General features: G+C 42.3%; 1 protein-coding gene across 3 annotated transcripts in view; it reads left to right on the top strand.

Moving 5' to 3' along the window:
* The window catches only part of STK24 (serine/threonine kinase 24), a 108,801-nt gene that overhangs the window by 43,506 nt on the left and 38,896 nt on the right, over window positions 1-26,399 (top strand). The window contains exons 1-2 of one of the 3 annotated variants that reach the window (XM_008578390.1): window positions 1,100-1,309; window positions 3,670-3,900. In XM_008578390.1, the coding sequence (XP_008576612.1) occupies window positions 1,232-1,309; window positions 3,670-3,900 (309 nt within the window). In that variant the 5' untranslated portion in view covers window positions 1,100-1,231. Of the gene's footprint in view, window positions 1-1,099; window positions 1,310-3,669; window positions 3,901-17,013; window positions 17,151-26,399 lie in introns of those variants that run through there. The other 2 variants (XM_008578406.1, XM_008578398.1) reach the window with 2 other exon arrangements.

The following is a 26,399-nucleotide window of genomic DNA, read 5'->3' as shown; positions in this document are numbered from 1 at the left end:
TTATCTCCATTCTCCCCTTCTACAGCCTGCTGTCTCTGAGTTAGGACAGTCTTTGTAATGTCTAACCAGGATCCTGTTCTGACAGCGCAAGGCTGGGTTTTTTTTTTTTTTTTTTTATCACTTGGGGGATGTTTGACCTTCACTGTCATTCCACTCATTGTGCCCAGGCACACGGGCAGAGAGATGAGTAAGACACAGTCCCTGAACTCCCTCCACTTGCCAGTCTAGCAGGAGATGGTGTCAGACGAGGATACAGGGGATGGTCCAATTCAGTTGGGAATTTTGTTCATACGTGTTGAGCCTGAGATGTGTGGGAAGAAAGAGATGATACCCTGGCAAGTAATTGATCCTAGGGCTGGAGCTCGCAGTTTGAGAATTATTATGTAGGGCCGGCCTGGTGGCGCACTGCTACAGTGCGCCGCTTGGGAGTGTGGCGGCGCTCCCACCGAGGGTTCGGATCCCACATGCAGACCGGTTCCCGCTCACTGGCCGAGCGAGGTGTGGGCACAGCACCGAGGGTTGCCATCCTGTTGCCGGACACGAAAAAAGACAAAAAAAAAAAAAGAAAATTATTATGTATATGATAATTTAAAAGTGTCCTTAGAGGTGGCTGTTCATCAGAATCAATTGGGGTATTTTAAAACATATAGGTTATATACTTCCCTGCCCCCAAACGTATAAACATGAGAATGTTAAGTGTCTCTGGTGACTCTGATCAGCTAGGTTTGGGAAACACAGCCCCAAACCCTGAAAGTGTCTGGTATCACTGAGGAGAAGGAATAGAGAAGGAACCTTGGGGGAATGCCCTGGGTTAAGGACTGGCCAGGGTGAAGTCTGAGTGAAGATTTTTCTGGAACTAGGGGGGCTGAAAGTAGATGAACTGAAGCAGGGCTGTAGATGCCAAGGGACTGGAAAGTTACAAGGAGGAGGCGGTGGAGGAGGGCGTGGTTGACGAGGCTCAAATGCATGCAGGACGCTGCTTCATTGGTGACCAGAGAGAGAGCAGGAGCCAGGCTGCAGCGGTGGGGAGCGTGGGCAGGTCTAGATGACTTTCAGGGAACTTCAGAGGAGGACAGAGTGAAGGGGGAGGGCTCCCAGGGTGCTTTTGTTTGTTTTAAATGGGAGAAACCTGAGCATGTTGCCAAGATCAAAGAGCCAGTAGAGAGGGGTGAATGGAAGAGGGAGCTGAGAAGAGGGTTCTTGATGAAGCTGTATTCTGGAGGGGAGAAGGATGGATTCCAAAGGCCAGCTTTTAGGATTGGCCTTGAAGAAGAGGAGGGCCACCCTGCCTTGTCCTGGAGGGAAAGAGGTAAGGGAAAGGGTATGAAAACAGCCACAGTGGTAGCGGCTACAAATGGACAGCAGCCACTCACGTCTATATTTTATTATACCTTAAAAAGGGAACTAAATACAACCCTCACCCTCAATCCTTTAATCCTAGCAGCTGTGTCAGGAGGGTGGGGACATAGGTTCAGGGCGGTTTGCAGGTGGAGTGGGTGTGAGGTCCCCATCTGGGATTCTCTGGCATTCTGTGGGGATGTTCCCAAAAATGACTTAGAAGGATGCTCAACTGGAGAACTTGACAAGTTTGAAAATAATAACAAGAGGATAGTTTAGAGCTACCCACTAGCTTCAAAAACAATCCTCACTTAAGAAAATTATCCTGGGCTCTGGCTGCTGGTCATTGACTATCTTGGTAAACCCAGGGGTCTTGGACTATGATTTTTAAAGCCTGGAATACACATTCTGGCTTTTGAGTATGGTGTCTCAGAGACATTTGAAACATAGCTTCATGACTACAGACAGTTTAGCAGTTGCTGGGGAAAAAAATGCCTCTCTATTAATCACCAGTTGGTATGTTTAGTGCAGTACTTCAAGTAGAAATGAAGGTGAATAGGTAGTTTCATTTTTAACACAGTGGATGTTTGGATAGCTTTTTATGAGCTGGAGGAGCATGGCCAACAGTGTAGTCCTTGTGATCTCTGGCAGTGTATCAGACCATGGATTACATAGGCCGCCCCTCGCAGTGCTAGCCGAGCTCTGAGTGACGTGGTCTCTCATGTCTTGTGTGTCATTTTTTGGGGGGGGGTGGTAACCCCAGGATGCATTTCCCATTGTACGTATCATGTCCAGCACACAGACCTTACTTTGTTCATTTTTACTACGACGGTCGGTGGGTCTTGTGAGCTTTTCCATTGTTCGATGTGCAGTGTCTAAATGGGGCAAGGGCTCTGCCTCCTTTGTGTGAAGGACAGCACCTGGGACTGCTAGCTTGTGTGTTGTTTCTGTGGCGGGCGCACTGTGGCACAACAGGGTCTCCCAGTTAGAAATGGGCTGACTGGCTTTCAGCAGTCCCCTGTGGAGTGGTTGCTTGGAACTCGGTGTGTTTCACCTTGGAAAGCAAGTGAGTGGTTAGTGCTGGTTAGTCCACAAAGCTCATTTAACTCAGAGTGCTGCTGAAATTGCTGCAGTACTGTGACATGACCCCCTTACGTTCACTGCCCTACGGAGGCCTCCTCTTCCTGTGTCTCTTATCCCGGCTTCTCTTGTTCTCGCTTTACCTCCTTTTCAGTCCTCCTCCTCCGTCCCCCTCTTGTTCTGTTTCCATGCTATTTCCGTCTCTTTGAAGGATTAAAACTAGACTTTTGAGGGTTGGCCTGGCATCCTGTTCCTTGTATGTAACGTTTCTGAGGGAAGATGTGTCTGTAGGATCAGAGTCCTTTCTTGCTCTGTGGGATCCCAGCCTAGTGCTTGTCATTGGGGTGCTGTTGGTGTTTGGGGCTGGGCAGTTACTTGGGAAAGGTGTAGCATCCCTGGCTCTTCTTGCTCAATGTCAGTATTGTCCCTCAGTTTTATGACAAACAGCCCCTCACACGATTTCCAGATGCCCCCCTGGGATGTCAGGTTGCTACCCCTGTTGAGAGCTCGCCTGTCTACACGTGTCTGTATGGGGCTGCTGTGAGGGTAGATGCTTGAGCCATGACAGCCAGACTCCTTGCAGTATTGGCAATTAATCAGGCTGGTGGTTAAGAGCCTTTAGAAGCTATTTCAAGGGCACAACATTTATGGGATGAAAGAAAACAGGCTGCTTATTGTTTTCTGGGGTCTGGTTAGATTGTTATTGTTTAGGTGAAGGCAGTAGCTATAAATGAAGTGCATTGGATTGTACTTACTGGATTTTAAATTATAGCCTGTTATGAAACAGTTATAATTAAAGTATACATTTTTTCTCTTACATGATATAGCTAGTTAACCTATGTTTTAGTAAATACCCATCTGAATTTAGAAACTTTTGGGGATAGGGCGGGGAGAAAAGTGGAATTTTTACTTAGACAAGAGTGATTTTTAAACAAATCCGTATGTCCTAACATGTTCAAATAAATGTTTCAGTTTTTATTTACTTTACTTTCATTTTATAAAAGCTGGAGCCTTTTTCATTTTTTCTAATCCAGCAGGGTAATTGTTCAGGTTGCACACTTCAGGAGTCTCATGCACACGTGTGAATGAAACCTAGGATTCTTATGTCCTGAACCTAAAGGACTGATCCTTAACACAGAAAACAAATCAGTCCCTGAAAAACTGTGGTCTGTAACATTATAAATTGAGCAAAAAACCAGTCATGGCATTGTGAGGTATTAAAGTTTCCCTTCTTTTCCTTCTCTCCTACAGAACCTAAAAGCAGATCCAGAAGAGCTTTTTACAAAACTAGAGAAAATTGGAAAGGGCTCTTTTGGCGAGGTGTTCAAAGGCATTGACAATCGGACTCAGAAAGTGGTTGCCATAAAAATCATTGATCTGGAAGAAGCTGAAGATGAGATAGAGGACATTCAACAAGAAATCACAGTGCTGAGTCAGTGCGACAGTCCATATGTAACCAAATATTATGGATCCTATCTGAAGGTAAGGCTTAAAAATAACGTGACACTAAATTGTGGATAATAATGGAATATCTTGGTGGAGACTCTGCACTAGATCTATTAGAACCTGGTCCTTTAGATGAAACTCAGATTGCTACTATATTAAGAGAAATACTGAAAGGTAAGGCTTAAAAATAACGTGATTTTCCATTATGCAGCAGTTGACTTTGATACAAGCAGTGGATGTGAAGGACTCTAATAGCACAGCAGGTTTTCAGAGGAAGGAGAACTGTTTTGACCTTTGCGATCAAAACAACCTGGCTTTGATAGTTATGTCATCTTAAATGTCACCTATAGAAATATATTTTTGGTGAAAGTGTTTGTTGAAATTCTCTTTCAAACAAGAAAATATCTGAGTGGGACTTCGTCATCAAAACTGTTTTGTGTTAAGTTATAACAATAACCATTAATCACCCAATTTTAGGATGGTTTATGATTAGCAATAAAAACTTATGCCAAACTAAGAATATTAACCTTTTGATTTTTTGGGTCATCAACTATGGTTTAATTTAATGCTGTCTTTAAAAACTGCTGAAAATGGATAGTGTTGATTAATTATCTCAACTTGACTTTTCAGAATGCTAGGTAAGTAAATAATTAAATAAAATAGTAGTTATAATAATACAACACTGTGAATTGTCTTTGACCTCCACCCAGTTCTTTAAGTGGGAAAGAATAGTATTAAAAATGGTTTTCTGATCCCGCATGGAATCATTTTACCATTTTAGGCGTTGTAGGGTAATCGTATTACACCACTAGGAAAGTTTAAGACTGTTCTTGTGCTTCAGGTTCCTTGACCTATGCCTGCTTCACTGAGCTTACAAGTGTTTTTTTTTTTTTTTTTAAAGATGGGACATTAGAAATCTTAAAAGTAGGTGAAAAAGCTCTGAAATAATTCTTGTGGAAAACAAAACTTTGTGGGCAGAGACAACTATTTCCTGAGAGAGGCAACAATAAACCTGGATGACTTAAGACTATGCCTCCTCCTCTCCTGGGTTTATCCCCCGAGTGTAGCTCACAGCCTGCTAGCCTGCCCTAATGTCAGAGGGATAGTATGGGTTTTGATCTTGTGGAAATGTGATAATAAGGTATAACCAAAGGATGGGAATTTTGAGAACCATTCATTTACTAAAATGAATATTCTAAATTGAGTGGTAACACCCACCCCCCACCCACCCCCATTGTATAAAGGATAGTTAAAAGTCATACGTCAAATGTAGCATTTTGAAAAGAAAAAAGTGAGTTTTGGAGTCAGTTGTCACTGGACTTGAATCTTGCTCTGGTTTACTTTTTGTAGCCTTGAGCAAGTTTTTTTGGTTTTGTTTTGTTTTTAAACTTCACTGCTTCCTCACTGTTGCAAAGGTGAAAGGGAATTAAGTATGTGAACACACCTGGCATGTAGTAGGTACTTAATGAGTGTTAATTAATTGAATTTATTCATCTCTAAAATTGCCTTACAATGAAGGTAATTTGTAGTGAAGGTATCCATGAGGTCAAACCAAGAAGATCAGGACCACAGAAAGGAGGAGGACCATGCCAACAAGGGTGAATATTTCTGTGATGGCCAGTTTGGGTCTTGACAGGGCAGAAAGGGAACCTCTGTGAGTTTTATCATTCTCATGATCCAAGAGGAGAACACATGCCACTTCTGTAGGGAATTCCAAAGTCTTCTTGATGTTAAATTTCTATTAAGAACAAACAGCTAAAGAAACTCCACTTGGACTCTGTCCACTGTATCACTTCATATTATCTGTAAATGGTCTCAACAATACTGTTATAGTAAATTCTGAGTTAGATTTCACGTGATATGCTGACATTGTAGTTTAATGTGAATTATGCTGCTGTTGGCAGAGGAAATGTGGAAGATCCTCACAAATGTTTGATGATTTATACCAGGCAATATTTAACTATGAAAATTAAGGATCAGTGGTTCAAAGTATCTTCAACTTCTGCTCCTCAATAGAATTTTTACTGGATGCTGTAATAGATGGCTTTATTGTGGCCAAACATGGTGTTACCTTGTCTGTACCTACCTAGAGATTCCATCCGGTATCTCCTGTTCTTGCCTGAATCACCAATTCTAGAACATTAGGTTCCAGGTCAACCTAACCTTGATCTAGGGTTGCTCAGTGTATTTTGTTTAGTTAACATAATGTTAACTGCTGTGATAAACCCCTTACATTTATAATGACTCATATAGGATAGAAATTTATCTCTTCCTCACTGGTTGCCCTGATCTGTGGGCAGTTTTCTGGAACTCAAGTTTCTTCTGTTTTGCTGTTCTTCTGTCTTCCACACATGGCTATGCTCAGCTGCCTTTAGTCAGTGTGGGGGAAAAATGGAGGCTCACGTGTGAGAAGGTCTCATGTGCCCAAACCTAGATGTAGACCACATTATTTCTGCTGGAACTCAGACACATGACCACACCTAACTCAGGGGAGGCTGGGGAGTGTCATAGACTCATGTGCTTAATGGGAAGAGGAAACAGGCAAGGTGCACAGCTGGCTGGTCTTTTCTAAAGCCACTTACCCTATAAAGCAAATGGAATGACTCATGGAGTGGTTTTCTCCACTGACTGCCTTCAGGTAGGACGAAAAGTTTTGATAAATTTATCTAACGTGGTTTATATGTTATGTGAGGCAGATTGTCCTTTAAGAAATATAACTGCCACAGGAGTGCCAGGAATAATGTCATCATTGTGGAAAGTTGCCCTTGATTTCTTTCAGACATGTAAACGACATCCTGTCTTATTTGGCTAAAAAGATAACAAACTACCCTTGTTAAACAATATTAATTGTTATAATCAGGCAGGACAAGAATCCAGACCTGTAATTCTGTCTGCTGTTCTTGTATAATAGGGTTTCATGGAATTCCTTGGCCCAGAGGAGGAGCCCCCGTGTTCTTCTGTCATCTTGGAAGGCTTATTAAGTTTAAATTAGCACAGTCCTAACTGTCAAGGAAGATGCAGGTTAAGTGGATGTGTAAGACAGATGGGTCTTTGACACACAGTTGAAAATAATTGTGCTATATGTGGTTTTCGTTGCCCTTTTAAAACACTTCAGTTAAAACAGTTCAGAACTACGTTGTCAATTGTTTAAAAGAACTGATTTTTGGTTTTTGCTTTTTTGTTTTTGGGGGAGATTGCCATCTTGTCAGAGTATCCACATTGAGATTCACTTATAGCTGGGACCCTGTGTCAAGGGACTTTACCTAGCAGGACTGGACAAAGAAGAAATTTCTTCATTGCTGAGTTAGCATTCAGAGATCTTGAGATTATGCTTTGGTTTCATTAATCTAGTCTAGAAAAAGAGATTAAAAACAATAGGTGTAGTGGATTGAATTATGTCCCCCCAAAACTCCCTGAAACTTGAATTGTGTCCCCCAAGTTTTATGTATTAGGAATTGAATTATGTCCCCCCAAAACTCCCTGAAACTTGAATTGTGTCCCCCAAGTTTTATGTATTAGGAACTTAGCCCCCACTGTGACTGTAAAGAGTGTGGGAAATCCTATTATGGTAATTGAAAGGTGGGGCCTTGAAGAGGTGATTGGGTTGTAGGACCATGCAGCAGTAAATGGATTAAACATGGTTGTCAGGGGTGTGGTTCTGAGGGCTTTAAAAGAAGAAGAGAGTCCGCCTTCTTTCTCTGCTCTCTCTGCTCTCTCTGCTTCCACCATCTTGCAATGTGAGACCCCTGGGTCACTGTTGCCACCACACGATGGACTTTGGACTTCCCAGCCTCAGAAACTGTAAGCAATAAATTTCGTTTTTCTTTATAAATCACCCAGTTCAATGTATTGTGTTATAAGTGACACAAAATGGACTAATGCAATAGGTAAATGGTTTATGTATACTGAATGTTACTGAGGATCAGGAGAATGGTGTTAATTCTGACTGTGTAGCTATTATCAAACCACGGAATTGCTTTGAAGCATATGTTCTTTTAAATCAAGATGAAAAGCAAAAACAAGGACAGCAATTTAGTGGGGAGAGGGAATAGTACAACAGTGAAAGTGTTTGTTTATATTGATGAATGTTAGGCCTGGGAAGATCTTGAAGGTTATCACACACGTAAAAAAAAAACTTCATTCGTTGTAGTTTAAGTGTTTAATTTTTGGGAAATTAAACCAACTAGAATATTCAATCAATCAGAAGCCTCCATATCATAACCATTATACACCACTGGAGTTCTCTACCACAAAAATACCATCCGCAAGGTCAAAGTGAAACCGTGGGGGGATGGGGAGAGGTTAGGGAGGTATAGAGTGGTGTGTGGGAGGAGAGAGAAAGTTTTGGTTTTGTTTTTCAGTCAGGCAATAAAGACATAAGATTGTAACAGAGGATGGCGTCTCGTACAGGATTCTAAGCCTGGTTTCTCTTTCTTCAGCATTTACAAGCCCTGCTCATTCTTTGATTCTTTTTTTTTTTTTTTTTTTTTTTTTTTGGTTTTTGGGGAGATTGCCATTTGTCAGAATCTCCACATTGAGATTCACTTATAGCTGGGATTTTAGTCTCAGATCCAAGTACAGGGAGGGACTCAACTGTCTGGGTGTTCTTCAGCCTGCTTGACTTCCTCAAGGATAAAATGCAGAAAAAATTAGATATTATAGGATTACTATAAGGATCAAGATCATGTATGTAAAGTGCCTGGCATGTAGTAGATTTAAGTAAATGAGATAAACTTAAAAATTAACTCTTTCCTTATTAAAAAAAGATCTGTGCCAAATGACTCAAAAATTCAAGTGTCGTCCCCCCCCCCCCCATAAAACGTTTTTGTTTTACCTTTTTTACACCAGTGTTAACAAAAAGGTGGGAGGGAAGGGGAAGGTGGACAGTGTATTTTATGCCTTTAAGTGGTGGGGGCAGGGGGCTGGGGCCCAGGCAAACAAAAATCACGTTCTGGTCTCTGTGGAAATATTGAGAGTTTCGAGAGCAAAATGTGGTGGGAAGCAGGCCTCAGAGCCAGAGATGGGTGTTTGTCAGGCTTCATTCTCAGGGAGAGATGGCGCTGTGCGAAAAATTCGTGAATCTTAAAAACAGATTGTTAGCATGCTAAAAATGTGAGCTATCATTTTCTTTTATAATAAATTATTTAATACTCTCAAACATCAGGCCAGTGTAATACAAGCAAATCAGATAGATGCAAGACAGAAAAAATCTATGCTGTTCAAATCTTTACTTGCCATAGTAGTTTTTGTTGTAGTGTCATTATTAGGGAGACAGATCCAACAGAGTAATTGTCTCATAGTGGGTTCAGATCCCTGACTTATGAGTAAGTTTTCATCAGTTCCTAGAAAATTTCAGGTAGTTTTATCCATCAGATTCACCAGAAAACTAATACGGGAAAGAAAGTCCCCTGATGAGTTTTAGAAAACCAAGTACCCTATGAAAGTACAAATTATTCTGATAAAGCATGCATTATAGATATGTGATCTCACTTTAAAGTAGTTTTTCAAAGTTATATTCTTCGGACTTCTGGTTTGTCTTTTTTTTTCCCCCCCAAAGGGAAAATAGTAGTTCCTGATGAAATAGAAAAACCAATCATTCTACCCTTAGGGAAAGAAGAAAACAAATATTGCTGTAGATGAACGAGGCTGCAGACAGGTTTCCTCCATCCGTGGGCTTGGCTTGCGTGTCTGGTCCCAGCGTAGCTCTTCATAGCTGCTCCTTGTTTCAGACGGTCCTAGTTTGGGTGGGAGAATATAATTAGACTACTGTGCTTTTATCTCCGGGGAGGAAAACACAAAAAAGCTACGATTCTCTGCCTTGCCTGTCTTATATTATAATTTCATGATCTTTTCATATCTCAGAGAAGAAATATTAGTCTGGCTACAGGATAATGAGCGTATCTGGTTAGGAGTGGCTCTGAATTTTATCTTCCCTCACACCTGTCTCCCAGCTGCTTCATGGCAAGCCATGCCCTTGTAGTGACCTGCAGTTTCAGACATATTTAGAAATACAAATGAGTTACTGGTTTCTGAAAGTGTTTTAGTTCAGATATGTACCTCGTTTGTGTGAACTCCCCTTGCCTCAGAAATTCTTATCAACGCGCAGTTTCTTTTTCATTTGTGTCTTTCCTCCTTCCAAAGACAGTCCCAGCAGTGTTTTCATTGAGGTGGAGAGAATAAGACACTAGTTTAGCACATATGGAGAGGTGATTTGCAGCTTATTCAGACTAGAATCAAACTAAATTTGAAGGGCCAGAGAAGAAAGTCGGGATTCTGCGGTATGGAGATGTCCTTGTGCAGTCTGAGGGGTTTCTGTGGTTGCTGCAGAGAGGCGAACATGAGTCACCTGAATCTAGTACTGGGTGCATGTCTCTACCTCCTGCTGACCTCCCTTGTGTATCTTCCCTCACTGAAGGCACATGTGGCAACATCTGCAGACATTTTTGGTTGTCACTACTTGGGGTGCAGGTGCTCCTGGTATCTAGTGGGTAGAGGCCAGGGATGCTCCTTAATATCCTGCACTGCACAGGACAGCTCTGCAACAATGAATTACTCAGCCCAGACGTCACTAGTGTCCCTGTTGAGAAGACTGCCCTGTGGAGTGAACAGTGATCCTTCATCTGTTAGGTGTCAATAACAGTATTTCTAAGGCTGATGTTTGGGACTTTTGGAATATCCCAAAGGGTATTTTGGATAGAGAATCTCAGGGACCACTGTGATTTCCATGACCAGACCACGTGTGGGCTTTGTGAGCATTGTGAGCAGGACGTTCCCAAACTTAGGGCATTGTTTTTACTCTGCTTGAGGCTGTTCAGCCTTTGCGTGCTAGCATTTGGGGATGATGGTATCTGAACAATGCTGCTTGGGTTACTTTTTTTTTTTCTTCTTTTTCTTGTTCCGGGTTACTTTTGATCTGATATAAGATGGGGCAAAAGACAGATGGGATGGACTGAAGAAGCTTGTTCACAGCAGGGGTTGTTTATGTAAATATCAACTGTGACCTTTTCTGGTCTGATGTTCATTATAAACTAAGCTTCCCCCATAAAGTGGTAGAAAGTGATGTGGTGTGGTTTTCATTAAATGAGGGGGGGGCCACTCCCTCACTGAACAGCATCTTCCTGGGAAGTTTGCGATTCTCCCTTGGACACTTGTGCTCTTACTACAAAGTTAATATTCCCCGAGACATTGTTTATCAGTATCTGGAGTGGCGCTGTGTACCTGGACACCCTCACTCAGCTACTGTTTTGTATATTTTCTAAAAAAACTGATGATGACAAAGGTCAGAAGTAACTATCTGGTTTTTAATTTGAACCTTGATCATTAGAGTAGTGTTAATGAATGAGAAAGCAAATAAAGTGCAGATACTTCGTTTTTTAAAAAAATCTGTTTTGTGTGTGTATGTATTTTAGGGTGGTGGTGTTTTTTTATTTTTTAATTAAACATGATGTGCTATTCTTAGTGCTAAAGCAGAGATATTCCCACTGTAGCCTCTTTGAGCTTTGGACTAATTTCTTAGCCAATAACATGACCTATTTTATTCTGTGAAATCAGTTGTTGGTCATTTTCTTCTTGTATTTCTTTCCCCCTCTTCCATTTATGAACCTCTGGAGAGAGTTGAATTTTTTATTTTGGAGTTCATGGCATTATCATCATTGATCTATTTAAGACTTCTGTTTTTCATGTGTATATGTCCTCAATAGATAAAGCAATGCTTTGTGTACTGTGTATGGGTTTATTGTTCCCTACTACATAATTTTTTTTAAATTACAGTAAAATTCACTTTATCGGGTGTTATGCGTTTTAATGTACGTGTAGATTCCTATAAGCACCACCACACATAGGACACAGAACAATTCCAACATCCCAAAGAATTCCTGAACCATCCCCAACCCTGACCCCTGGCAACCACTGATCTGTCCATACAGTTTTGGCTTTTCCAGAGCATCATAAATGGAACCACACAGTATGCAACCTTTTGTTAGTGGTTTCTTTCAGTTAATATAATGCATGTGGGATTCATCCATGCTCACATGTGTATCAGTTGCTTATCTTTATTGTTGAGTGGTACACCGTTGCGTGGATATACCATATTGACCTATTGAAGGACACTTGGGTTGTTTTCAGAATTTGGTAATTATTATGAATAATGTTGCCGTAAGCATTCATGTACTATTTTTATATGAACATGAGTTTTTCATTTCTCTGGGGTAAATAGCTATAAGTAGGATTGCTGAGTCATATCGTAAGTGTCTCTTTAATTTTCTAGAGTGGCTGTATTATTTTACATTCCTACCAGCACTTGGTATTGTCAGTGTTTTTCATGTTAGCCATTCTAGAAGGTGTGTCATGGTATTTCATTGTACTTTTAGTTTTCATTTCCCTAGTGACTTATGATTTAGAGTATCTTTTGATATGATTCTTATTATTTCCATACAGCACTCTGGACTTTAGACTCTGGATTAGGATACTCATTTTAGGTAAATACTACCAGATGGTTCTTCAGAATTGCCTTACCAGTTTCCACTCCCACTAGCAGTTGGTTTTTTGTTTTTTTGTTTTTTGTCTCTCTATAGGTTCATTGAGCTATAATTCACACAACCATGCAATTCATTGGCTTCTAGTAAATTCATAGTTATGCAAACATATCACAATCAGTTTAAGACATTTTCATCACCCCAAAAAGAAACCCTGTGTCCATTAGCATTTCCTCCTAATTCCCCCATCCCTGGGTACTGCTGATCTACTTTCTGTCTCATTAAATTTGCTTATTCTGGACACCTCATATGAATGGAATCACAGAGTGGCCTTTTGTGCCTGGCTTCTTTTACTTAGCATAATGTTTTCATCCATGTTGTAGCATGTGTCAGTACTTCATTTCTTTTTATTGTTGAATAATATTCCATTGTATAGATTTATACTACATATTATTATCCATTCGTCAGTTGATGGACATAGGGGTTGTTTCTACTCTTTGACTGTTATGAATAATGTTGCTATGAACATTCCTATACAAGTTTTTGTGTGGACATGTTTTCATTTCTCTTGGGTATATGCCTCAAAGTGGAATTGTTGGGTCATATGGTAACTATTGTTTAGTATTTTGAGGAACTGTTTTTTTGTTCCGTTTTGTTTTTGAGGAACTGTTGAGACTATTTTTTAAAGTGGCTGTACCATTTTACATTCTCACAGCTGTGAATGAGGGTTCCAACTTCTCGTCTATTTTTTTCTTTCTTTCATTTTTAATATAGCCGTCCTAGTGGCAGTGAAGCGGAATCTCATTATGGTTTTGGTGTGCATTTCCCTCATGGCTAATGATGTTGAGCATGGTTTGTCTACTTTTTTTGCGAATATTTTAAAACTTTCTAGTTTTTCCCGATCTCTTAGAAATAGCATGCTATTTTATTATGCTTACTTGCATTTCTACTATTAATGGTAAGTTTGAGCATCTATTTATATATCCTTAGCCATTAAAATTTCTTACTCTGTAGAATTTTTTGTTCATATTTTTTGTGAAGTTTTCTATTGGGTTGCCTGTCTTTTAATGTCTGAGATATATATTTAAGTTATTCTTGGTTTTAGATACCACAAGTATCTTCTCTGACACCATCATGCTACTTTTAACTTTGAGGTGTCCTTTGTTGGGGAAAAAATATATAATTTTAATGTGGTTACTCTGTCAACTTTTTAGTTTATGATTTCTGCTTTTGGGATTCTGTTTAAGAAATATGTCCACTTCCCTTAGGTTAGAAATATGTTAAAACTTTTTTCCCCCCATATTAGCTTTATAATTCTGCCCTTCACATTTTAGCATTAGGGTTTGAAGTGGCGAGAGGCTGTGGGGAGAAGGGAGGAAGAATTCTGGGTGCTTGGACAGCTGTGGTGAGCTACACGGTTCTTTACATTGACGTAACCTGTAACACTAACTATTCATCGTACACGGGTTTTAAATTCCCCTTCAGTACTTTCTCTCCTCGTGGTGGGCCAGGTGGGTTTATGGGATAATACAACGTGAGCTTGGCTTGGAATAGAGGTTTCTGGATTGGGGGAAGAGGTCTGCAAATTTGCTTTTGGGAAATGTCATGAAGAAGTTAGAGAAAAGACGTAGTTAGAAAGGGGGTGGGGGGAGACTATTTGTCTTTGACTCATCACTTTTCTGTTCTTTTGTGGCCATCCTGACCCCAAGCTTCAGAGATCTGGAGACCTACCCCTGGAGATCTCACCCTGGCTGAGGATGACACCAGCAGTGTGGTCACCTAATCTTGGGACCTGTTTCCTCATCTGCAAGAGAGACTGGACATGTCTATCTTTTAAGTTCTTTCTAGTATCTGATCTCATTTGGCTCAGCTTGCCACTTAATACAGTATTCCTGCGTACAGTCGGAGAAATTAGAACCAAAGATTATTAGAACTGGAAAGGCCCTTGGAGGCTCCTAGCTCTTTCCTTTTGTTGTCTGGATTGTAAAGTCATGGTGCAGAGGAGTTGAGTGATTTCATTTTCTTCTGCTATCACAGCAGGTTGGAGTTGAGCTGGGATTTGGGGCCAGAGGTGCTGTGCTCCTGGTCCACCATTTGCTTCCCTGCACCTGACTGTCATCCGATTAAATGCTTCTCCCTCGTGTTTTCCTTACTGGATTTCCTCTCTCTGGTGACTTGTTTCCACTTCTACAGAGGCTATTTCAGATTATTTAGTCAGTAGGTTAGCAATTTTACAAAGTCAGGGGAGGAAGAAGGGGGAAGGGTTGGCTGAATGGACAAGGTGGCACTTCCTTCTCAGAGGCAACCTTGGTGGGTGGCCCTCCTTGATGTCCTGTCCACCCTCTTGCCCCCTTAACAGAGAACCCACTGTTCTTTGCCAGTGCTGTCTTGGGGAATCTGGCATCTCTCCACAGGCCAGCACTCCCCGTGCGTGGGGTCAGTGAGATCCCACTGAAAGCCTGAGCAAATTAGCCAGACAGTGGACTTGTGGGTTCCTGGCAGGGGTCACCATTTCACACTTGCCTGGAATCCTAGGCTATTAGGTAACATCTTCAAAAGACCATGGTTGGGGCCGGCCTGTGGCTCACTCGGGAGAGTGCGGTGCTGATAACACCAAGGCCACGGGTTCGGATCCCATATACGGATGGCCGGTTAGCTCACTGGGTGAGCGTGGTGCTGACAACCTAACAAATGTTAGCAACGGTAATTTGTGGGTGGGTGGTATTATGATTGTTTACATGTATTTCTTGTCTGCTTTTTCTGTAAAGCCTGATAGTTAGGGTAGGAAGTGTGGAATTACATACTTATGGATTTTAATTCTATTTTACTTCTTAGAGTTCATGACTTCTGCCTCGTTATTAACGCTGTCAATCACTTTTCTCACCATGTTTGTCCTTGTGTTGGATTTTTACTTACTGTCACTTTATTTATTGGGTTGTTCCACAGGAGAAATTCTTGCCCAACATCTGGCAATGGTTTTATTCCATCTTCGGTGCTTAGGTGATGTTCACTTCCGCACTCATGTGTGTTGAATGAGTGAGTTTGAATTTGTGCTTGTAGCTGTGGCCCCCTTTGACGTAGAAGCCTAGCCAGTGTTGGAAAGTCTCTTGTGTGTTTGAGGCTGGGAAATTGGGCCAAGATCAACAATAATGAGGGTGCTGCTTCAGCTGCTGGAGAAAGCTGTCACGGGAGCTCTACAGGGTAGTCCTTGTCCCGCCCTCTCCTTTGCTCACACCCAGTCTCTGCCATGAGTCTTGTTTTGGTTTTGTGGTTCTGTATCTCTGTTCATTAGCACTGCTTTGTTCCCACCTGGGGAAGGTTCTTGTGGTTGCCAGAAAACATCTGGGCAGCGATTGCATTCTTCTCCTTGCAGCCATTCCAGTTACTTATCAGGAGCCTTTCTGCAAAGCCCTGTCCTTCCTGACAACCTGTGTTTATTTCCTCCTCATCCTTGCACCTAGGGCAGGTCTGCAGTAGTGTTGCTTTTCTTGTCTGGCAATTGAGACGCACTGGGCTCTGGAGGATTGACTGATGTGGATGGGGTTAGTTCCTGGTCATTTCGGGAGGCGGGACTGGGTTAGATTTTCGCCTCTTGAAAACCTACCAGACCTAACAGTTTTATTGGTATGTTTGAGAGTTCCTGTCCCTGTTGTGCAGATTCATCTTCAGAGAAGTAAATTAATTTGTAGGTGACTTTATTCTCCCTCGTCTTTGATTAGATAACTAAAACATATATTTGAGTCAAACTTTTAAAACAGAGAAATATTTTCCCTTTTAAAGCTTTTTAGGAGTAGATTCTTTTCTTTTTCTTTGTATGCTTAATACACAGATTACTGTAAGTACTGTATTCCATTTCTGTTATTCACATTGCTGCAGTGGCAAGGATTAGATATCTTCAGGCATTTCTTTGGGGGAAAGCAGATAAAATTTTTTTTGAGGTGATATATAATAGACCATATATAAATAGGTTTGCTAGCTGTGCAGTTGGTTGGGGAGTATTAATATTTGACATTGGTTGGCTGTTGGCTTATTGCAGATTGAATTGCTAAAAGTAGTTTATACATCCTGTTAAGTTAACCAAGCGTTGTTACACTGGATTAGGTACTCAGCTTAGTTTACTGAATTTTGATTATTTTTGGTTGACTTTAGTGTGAGATTGGCTTTCTGATTATTTGCTTCAATTGGATCTAATGATGCTTCCCTGTCATTATAAATGGAATCAATGGTAAGGTTGATTGTAGACAATGGCTTACAGAAGCTAATCACCTACAATTTGCATTTATGTGCATGCTTTTCCTCTTGCTTCCAGCCAAGGCTGGTATAGGGTAGTTCATGGGTTTTGGAATCATTATGGATCACACATTTTAAACAAGTGTGATGAGGTGGGGTTGGCTTAGGATGAAAACGCTTGGTGGAGCACATTGGTTCTTTAAAAGTAACAGTTGATGTAAGGCTCTTCTTTGAGAAGGAAATGCTAATATATTTGCTTCTAACTGAGGTGTGGCTTGAAGACTGCTTGTCTTTCTCTCGTCTCCTTTATACCTAGGCAGACCTACATTTCTGTACACTTTCCTTTTGAAAGTTGAGATCCCATTCAGGGTTGACAGACTTGTCCCTAGAAGAAAGGGGCATAAACATGCCAAGTGCAAAACCACAGTGATGTCTTTGATTTCAGGGACCTTTGGGCCAGCTTGCAGTAAGAACTTCCTTTAGAAGATGCTTTGGTTCCCAGCAGTGTGTCCCCCTCCTCAAAGGGATGGCAGCCCGATGGACAGCGGGCACTTGACGCTGACCTCGCCAGACTTCGTGGAGGTAAGCTGCTCTGTCACTACTGCCCAGACAGACATGCGCCCTCCTCCTCAGTCCGGACCTTCCTCCACCCACACTTTGTGCACACAGGGTCTGAGACCAGGAAGCTGTTTATCTTGTTTCATGCTGAGGCTAGGGTCGCCACTTCAGGTGACAAGCAGCCCTGTTTCCACAGGGCTTATAGATATGAGTGGAGTGAAAGAAAGCTTTGGCTGCTTCCTGCCAGTTGAGGACAGGAAAGCCCTGAAGTGTGGTTTTGAACCAGTGGACAACTCTATGGCTTTGTGTCTGTCTCTCTCTGCACATTGGACTTCATTCTGGCCGCCATTATTGAAAGTGTCTGTTTCCCTTCTTGCTTGCATTAGAGGAGAAACTGTCAACAGGGTTGCTGGTAACCATGGTGGTGGTTACCCCTGCCTTAGTCTGCTGCTAGCGTGTGCAGCTGCAGAGACCAAGCTCTGAACTTTTTAGAAGGTGTTTCTCCAAATCTTGACCCCAGAACAAAGCTGTAGGCTAGAAAATGGATTGCATCCCTGGACAGGCTGGGTCGTTGTTGACAAAGGCTCTGGTTCTGCCTGCTCTTTTGCCTTATTATTAAAGGGGTAGCTAGATCAGGATAAGTTAATGTATTTCCTAGTGAATTTTTGTTGTTTTAGTTTTTGAGGGTCTTGTTTTTTTGTATTAAATTAAGGGGTTAGGTTGCAGGGTTGAAATAAGAGGTTAGATTGTAGGGTCGAAAGAGGATAAATTTTAGCTGTGTCCTTGGAAAAATCTTCTGGAGTGAACTTTCACTATTACTGTTTTAAAAAGGTAAAAAAAATCTTTGGAAGTTGAAGTGTAGCTGCTGAGAGAAATTGATTTTAACCCAAGTATACCATACGACCCTTCTGTTTTTCCTAACAGGACTTGCTTCTCCCTTTTGGACAATAACAAGGAGAGTGCGTGAGCTTGGCTACTGCAGGTGTACCAAGTCGCCATGGATTTTGCATGGGTGGCTGGTGGCTGTGGTCAGCAGAGTTGTAGTGAGGGGTGGTCACGTACCTCACTGTGAACATTCCCTTCACGATAGTTGGTAAACATTTTTAAAAAGAGAAAAATCTTTAGTGTTAGGCCCCCCGCCCCCCTTTTTTCCTAACCCTTAACCAGTCATCTTTGTGACTGCTTTAAGGACATCTTTTTTAAGCTCACGGTCACTCTGAGATGTAGTGCTCTTGTAAGGCTCTAGCAACTGTAAACGGCGTTAGGAAGACTATTCCATGCTCTTGCATGCTCTACTTTCCAGCTCTCCCACTGTTGTGTTTACTTTCTGAGAGGCGCGTTACGCCGTCTGCAGTCTTTGCTCTCTCTTTCATGGATGGTGTGGACAGAGCTGCTGCAGCTTCGGTGACAGGTAGCAATACAGACAGTGAACTTCTGTGTGATATCAGGAGGCTGTGAGCTCAAGGTAATTGAATGAACTTAGTCTTTACTTCACTTCTTGGCTTAATGTACTGTTTATCACTTTTTCTGGTTTTAATCAAGTTTCAGCCTCCACTTATATTTGGGAAGTTAGAACTGGTCCATTGCATTGCTATGGACAAGAGTGGCACATTTTAGTCTCTGACTTTCTGGTGCCTTCTTGAAGCAAATAATTATTGGGTCACTTAACACTCTACTGGATGTGCCACAAGTCTACCAAGTTTAACTTTAACTTGTTTTTAAAAAACACTCTTAATAAATTGGGATCTCTTGTTGAAAACCGTATTTGTTTGGCAGTTGGGTTAATGACTGGCGCCCCTAGAGCACATTTAACTGGTGTTTAGTTGTACCATACTAAAAAAAATGAGTGGAAAGTATTTCCAGTACTTTCATTATGAGGTATATGAGCCCTTAATGACCTGGGATCTGAAACATCTTTCCCTCAGGTAATCCTCTCAGGTATTTGCTTTATAAAAATTAGTGGAATTTTACATACGTGAAGGAAGTGATTCCCAGCGCTGCCCTCTGCTTCCAGCAGCGCCTTATGACTGCGTGGAGGTCATTTTTGTGTTTGGGTTTGAAGGCCTTCACTCCCCCTTGATCACAAGATCCTGTTTCTAGGGCTTTAAGACGTGGGGTCACGTGTCGATCTCACCCCCATCACTCACTGACTCGTTGACTCCTGTGTTTACTGAGCCCTCCTGCTCCACTCAAGTCCAGGCATGTGGACAGGAACAGAACAGCAGGGGCCCTGCACCCAGAACTTCCTTGGGTGCAGTGAGGGAAAGAGATGGGTACCCAGGCAGCGTCACCCTGGATAAATGCTCTGGTGGTTGGGGCACAGAGGAGGGCACCCCTCCAGGACAGGAGGGGAGAAGCCAGAGTTAGGGCAGAGGGAGGTGAAGCCAGGAGCTTCCTGGATCAGCTTCTTAGAGTTTCCAGCTGGCTGAGGGTTGGGGAGCTGGGGCGGCAGCTCAGAGGACAGGCCCCCGAGTGGTGTCGGGGACTCTGCGAGAAGCCCAGGCAACAGCACCTGGGCCAGAGGTCAAGGGACTGGGGAGATTGAAGAGGGAGGTAGCAGGAGACTTGCTTAATAAAGACACTGACCTGAAAGAGGGACAAGGGAAGCCGAACTGGCAGCTGGGGCCTGTGAGGGAGAACACGTCTAGGCGGGCTGCTGGCGGGCTTGCCAAACCCTGCTAGGTTTGAGCCCGTCTTGTTCAGTGTTGGGAAACTCTTACTTTGAATGGTATTTGATCATAACTATCAATTCTGTCCGTGTACCTAATGTTCACCATTTATTATTCAGAAAGTGTGGTTTTCTGCTCCTAAATTGAAAAAAAATTTTTTTCACTTGATAAATTCATGTCCTGAAAGTTTGACTGCGGTGGGTTGCAGCCTCTTTGCTGCCCCCAGGTTCTCTACCTGCCTCTCTTAAATGTCCCCAGCACCAGCCACCTCCACCTCAGCCCCTGCTGGCTGCGGACCGGGAGGGGGTCGGTGCAGGCCCCCTGCGTAGCGGGACAAGGGTGTGTGCAGATGTGGAGGTGATGGCTCTCTGCTGGGCCTGCTGGGCTCCCACAGAGACCCCTTCAGTGACTCCACTGTGAGGCTGTCCCAGCAAAACCTACTATAGTTCCTGAAAACTGAACCGTTTTTTAGTCACTTTGGTTAATTAGAGACACAAGAGTTTTGAAACCACACAAGAGGTGTGAATAATGTGATATAAATATTGTTGGAAGCCTCTGTTGTGGTTTCCTTTTTTTTTTTTCTTGTGTTCTAATTTCAAGTATAAGTAGTAATTTGAATGACTGGATTGGTTGTAGAAAGACCGTGTTGACTAGTCTCATATGGATATGTATGTTTTACTCATTATATGTAGTAAGAAAAGCTGTGGATTCTTAAGAATTGAGGTGTGTGGCTTTAAAAGTCTGGATGTGTAATTAAAAAATGTGAACATCCTATTCTCATCTCTTGAAAATGAAATCTGATATCACTTCCACTGTATTTTATTAAGTTGGATGCCTGACATATCAGTTTGCTGAATCTGTTGTCATAATTGGGCTCCAGGGGTTGGTGGGGGTGGGAATGGGGGAGGCGTGGGCGAGGTTGGGAGGACTTGCTGCACGAAGGGTCTCACAGTGACTGCTAAGCTGCTGGCTAGCTCATGGACAGTTTCAAAGGAAGGTTTGAGCTGTGACAGTGTTTTCAAAAGAGTCCTCGGAGATAGTAGTAGATGCTACCTGATCAAATAAGATTGGACACATTGGGGCCGGCCCGGTGGCGCACTGCTACAGTGCGCCGCTTGGGAGCGTGGTGGCGCTCCTGCCGAGGGTTCAGATCCCATATACAGACCGGTTCCCGCTCACTGGCTGAGTGAGGTGCGGGAGCAACACCGAGGGTTGCGATCCCGTTGCCGGTCCCAGTCCGGTACGGGGGCGACACTGAGGGTTGCGATCCGTTGCCGGACACAGAAAAAGACAAAAAGGAAAAAAAAAAAAGATTGGACACATTGGGTTTAGCAAGTTTCTGTCGCAGTAGTCTCAGGTCTCTGGGGACTCTCTAAGGGAGATTTAATGTGCAGCATTTCCTAAAAGCATTAAATTATCTCCCTCCCCTCTCTTTAATGGTAAAGTTTGTTTTTATACCAAGTCTGTGACAGATCCCTCTTAAGGTAGCTTCTCTAGCTAATACACTTGGGAAGATGAGGACTTAGGTGAGGCATATCTAGAAGCTCTTTGGTTATTATTCTGTGCTTAAGCCAAGCGTTTGAATCCCTGAGCTCATCCTTTCCTGTCACCACTTTGTCCAGCAACATTAGGAGCAACCAACCAACGCCATGATATTCCTTAGTTTTCCAAAAATGTTCAAACATATCATACACTGATTTACTTAGCTCCTGGAGTCTTATAAGTGGTGTGTCCCTTGCAGTGCTGTTGTAGTGCTGCTGTAATGCCAGTTTCTCTATACTTCCTGCTGCCCAGCCCCTCTACTCTAGGGATGGGAGGAAAATGCCTCTTCCCTCTTTTTATCCAGATAAGGCACAAGCCAACAGGCAAGTCAAAAGCCAGGGTTGGGTGATCTGCAGAACGCACTGCAAAGGTGAGTGGGGCTTGGCGGGTCTGTGGGCAGAGCTGCCCCGTGAGCTGTGCCGGCAGGGCCCACTCCTCCTGAGCTGTCTATGCCCCAGGAGGTCTTTCATTCCTCAAAGATTATGACAAAAAAATTGAGGTAAGCAGTGTGAGTTTGGGCCTTTGTTTCATGAACCCCTGGTTTTCTGTGGGACAGCATCACTGTTTTTGTGGCACAGAAGTTAAAATAAGGGAACGGAAACATTGGTGCCTTACTTTTTTTGATCCAACAGGCAGGGAAAAAAGTGTGTGCTATGAATTTTGTTCATGGTCCTCTTAGAGTTCGTGGAGGGAGATCATAATCCAATCCCTAAAATACATGGTTGATCTGACCTTGGTAAGTGCTGTGGTTTTCAGTGGAGTGTTCAGGGAGCTTCTCACAGGGATGGTGGCTGTGGGACAGAGCTCTGAAGCAGTTAAGGAATGCTTCTGCCTGGCACTGTGCGTGACGGCCTGGCCTGTGCCAGACTCAGAAATGTGTTTGTTGCTTCTAGAAATGCTGATCCTATCACTGTTATACTCTAATTTATAAGTACATTAAAACTTGGAAGGGAGAGTGGAATGTGTACCAGGAAATGATGTGATTTGTCCATTTTACTGTCTGTTTGTCACTCCTCTGGGTTGTTTTATTAGATTTTTGGCTGGTTATTTTAAACACAATTAATTTCAGAGTTATTTCCAAATGCCTGTCCTTTTCCCATGCTGCTTATGTCTATTTTTGCCATTTGTTGCCATCAATTAGTCTACTGTACTCTCTAAAGAAATGAGTTTGGGTTTATGATTCCACTTAAGCGGTGCAAATGTAATAAGTAGAGTCTCTGAAAAGAGAAAATTCATGCAAATTTTTGTAAACATGATGAGACCCATAGCTTCTTTTCAGTGGTAATTTCCCCAGATGTTTTTAAGTTTGAGTTTTATTTATTTGAGAATAGCCAAATTGTTGATCCTGAGTTGATGACACACCCAGAGGAGCCCCTGTTGGGGACATGGGGGGTTTTAGGCTGATGGACTCTGAGTGTTGTAGTCATCGGTCTCTGGTTATGTGGAGAACTGGCAGCAGCAAGCCACCATGGGTCCAGCAACACTGCAACCTTTCTTTTTCCTTGCACAGGAGCCTCACACCCTCCATTTGACATGGTAGTGCAGTTGGAGTTGACTTTCTTTTTTCCATGAGAATTCCCTTCCTCTGTGCAGTAAACAAAAGCTGGATCCTTGTGACTTCAGTTAGGATTGTAGCAATTCTCTCTTCCACTTTTGCTGCCTTGCTGAGGCTTAGAAGTCATGTTTGTTTGTTCTAAAAACAAGGATGTCTCCAGTTCTCATGAGTGTGCTTGTCCCTTCCTTGTGTTGATGTGTGCTCACCCAGCTTGTGGGCTCTTGGTCCCGGCAGTGGGGACTCTCATCCCCTGCCCCGCACATGCACACATACACTCACGCATGCACACACACAGGGTAGCCGCCCCACAAGGCTTCCTTTGCCACTTGGAAGTCCTCAGCTGCATACCCCATTGGCCCTGCACAGCTGTGACTTCTGGGAGAGGGAGAAGCACATTTGTCTTAAAGTGATTTTTAGTATGCGAGTATTTGTCCTTGTGCTTCTGGGGAAAATGGAAATGGTACATTCAGCCTGTGGTATCAGACTCCAGTGCAACCATGGGTAAAAGCAGAGCTGTTTACTTTTTTGGGGGGGTGGACTAAACAGACCAGTAAGGAACTGTTGCTTTGAAATCACAAGGGAACACATTTCATTTTGCAATCAATTATGGGGAAAAATTGTAGGCTCAGTGAGGAAGGTAATATAAGAGATCTGCTTTGAAATGTTTCCAAAGATGGGGACTGTGGATTCCTTTCTCTTTCCTGAACACACTGTCCTAGCGTAATTGAAGAAAGTCCCTGAAGACATTTGGCAGCTCCATTTTATGTTTTTCTGTTCAGAAAGTAAAATGGAATTAAAATTCCAGTTAGGCTAAATATTTTACTTCTCCAAAAAGAAATTCAACTCTGTTTTCTGGCTAGTGTTACCTATAATTTAAAATAAGTATCAGTTGTGCTCCTGGTTCTCTTTGTCTTGACATACATGTTCTACATGTTTAAACCTCCAACTGGAGTATCTAAACTCAGCGGATGTATTTAGATAAAATAATTAATTATGCCATATGCTTCTTTTTTTAAAATTTCTTTATTTCTGGGTAAACTTCTAAAATATGGTATGATACAAGAGAGCACACATCTTAGATTATGTGATGAGGAGCTGGTTAGTAAGTAATTAAGGAGAAGACTTATTCCCAGTGTGGTAAATAAACTCTCGTTCAAGGTCCTTCGGAACAGCAGGGCTTTCAGGCATTTGGGTAAATAAAGACATCTGCTTCAGAATAAGAAAAATGGATTGCTGGACCCAGGCCCTTGTACTGAATCCTGTCTTTTGCTAACAAGGAGTTGTGATCGTTACTGAGTGAACTGAACATGGTTTGCTAGGTGCTAGACGGAGCTGTTAGGTTGATTTCTCTGAGTGGGCAGTCGTCTCTGTGGATTCTTATTTGTTGCACCAGGGCCTTCCTCACTGAGGCAAAAGTAGGGCCGTGGGTTGGTGGTGGTTCACGCCATGGCTGGAGGTGGGGGCCAGGAACAAGTGTCTCCTCACCCACCCATCTGTGGGTCTTGTGCCCTTCTGGGCCTGTCGCCTATGTTGGTGCCCTTGAGTTTACATGTCTGACCTGAGCACAGCTTGGCTGTTTTCAGTAGCTCTTGATTAACAAACTTATTATAGATGAAGAACATGTCTGTGTAACCAGCTGGTCACTCTGGAATAGAATTGTGCAGAAAATAGGTGAATGAAGTGACCAAAAGGTAGGCAGAAAGAGAACCAGAGGATTCAAACACTGGAACATATTCCTTCAGGACAGTGAAGAATTGAACAATCACAGTGAAGAGTCCCTCCTTTCAGAAAACTGTTGAGCTTTATGTTAAATCCTACTTGTGCCAATGAAAATATAAATATGAATTTGCTATCATGCATTTGAAATCCAGCGTTTGTTCATGAATCTATCAATTTCATAAACTGCCCTTAAAATACTACTTACAGGTACTTCTTAAAAATTTTGCAAAATATCATAAAGTCTTTGTTCTTTTTCAGCCTTACTCACCCCCTGACTTGGTCTTCTTTGGTCTTTTGGGCTGCATCTTCAACAAAGAATTAATACTAAGTCATCAGTAATCCCTTCTCTCCATTTTTATGGTTTTTGTGATAGATATTTCTGACATGTGTGGCATATTGACCACTAAAATTTTCATCCAGCAGAAGGATGATCTTCTAATTATTAGAAATATTTCACTTTTGCAGAAAGAACATATCACTAGCTTCACGGTAAGATTATGGCATAGAACTTGTTTGACTTAACAGTTTATAATGACTGGCTACGATGCTTGCTCTTTAACGAGAACAGATGCATGAGAGAAAAGTCTCTCTCACCTCCTCGGGCACATTTTTTATGCTTCTCTTTGTTACTTCTTTTCTCTCAGATTTAAGTTGTTTATGAGTGTATTTCCCTGATTACCTTGAAAGCATCTTTAAGTTTAAGCAGAATGTTTTTACTCATCTTAGTGTCTGCCAGAATTTAAACACAGAAACTTCCCATGAACAGATTTATTATTGTGTTGTGCCAAATTTATGTTGATGGATAAGGGGATCCTCTCAGTACCTGTCCAGGGAGACTTTTTACACACATGTGCACACGCACACACATGGTAGCCCCTGTCAAAAGAGACAGCTCTGTGCCATAAACCCCAAGGAGAGCATTTTAGGAAATTTCCAGTGTTCTTTCCAATTTATGAAAGGTTGTTAGAACAGGAATTCTTAACTGGGCATAAGGGATTTTGGCATGTGAATTCCTCAAATTATAGGCAAACATTTTGTAAATTGATGTACTTTTTTGGCAGTCAGATTAGAAAGTATTTTGCTTACTGGAATCCTTTAAAAACGAACAGTCTGAATTTTTATTGTTGTGGTTCTAGTTGTTTGGGCTTCTGAGTCAACTTGAGACTGTCTGGATTTGAGTCCCAACCCCTCTACTTCCTTGCCATGTGACCAGGTATCTTAATTTGTAAAAAGGGAAAAGACATTACCTGAGTAGGTAGGATTATCGGGAGAATCAAACTGAGTAGTCTTTATGATGATATTTAGTAAAATATGCAGTGCTGCTGCATTGTGCTAATGTAAAGTAGTGGTGGGGGTCATGCCCACTTGACCCAGAGAAGGAAATGTGTTATTCTGGGGCTGTTCTCTTCCTAAGGAAGCCTGCGGCCACCCATTATGCAGGAAGGGGAGTGTGTCCTTCCATAGTCCTTTGGCGGACTTACCTGTCTCTCTGAAGCACTGAAGACCTGCCCATCCAGCCTGCAGGCTGAGTGCATCCTGAGAGTTGCTAGGGGTGGGACAAGTGGTGATAGAAAAAGAGAGATTAAAAACAATTTAAATCTGCAGAGACTCTCACTCCTAACACGTTCATTTCCCAAAGCATCTTTTTTTTCTCCTCTGGAAACAGCCCTCTTTGGGCCAGTCCCTCGATCTCACTAAATGTCAGAACACCCTGGCAGGGAGAACTACACCCTCCCTCTTCCTCAGAGTTGTCTGATCCTTTATAGGAACCCCCCCCACCTCCCCCCC

This window comes from Galeopterus variegatus, unplaced genomic scaffold (assembly GCF_000696425.1).
Source record: "Galeopterus variegatus unplaced genomic scaffold, G_variegatus-3.0.2 Scaffold74, whole genome shotgun sequence".
In the NCBI taxonomy this organism is placed as follows: Eukaryota; Metazoa; Chordata; class Mammalia; order Dermoptera; family Cynocephalidae; genus Galeopterus; species Galeopterus variegatus.
This window is presented reverse-complemented; position numbering and strand designations above follow the sequence as displayed.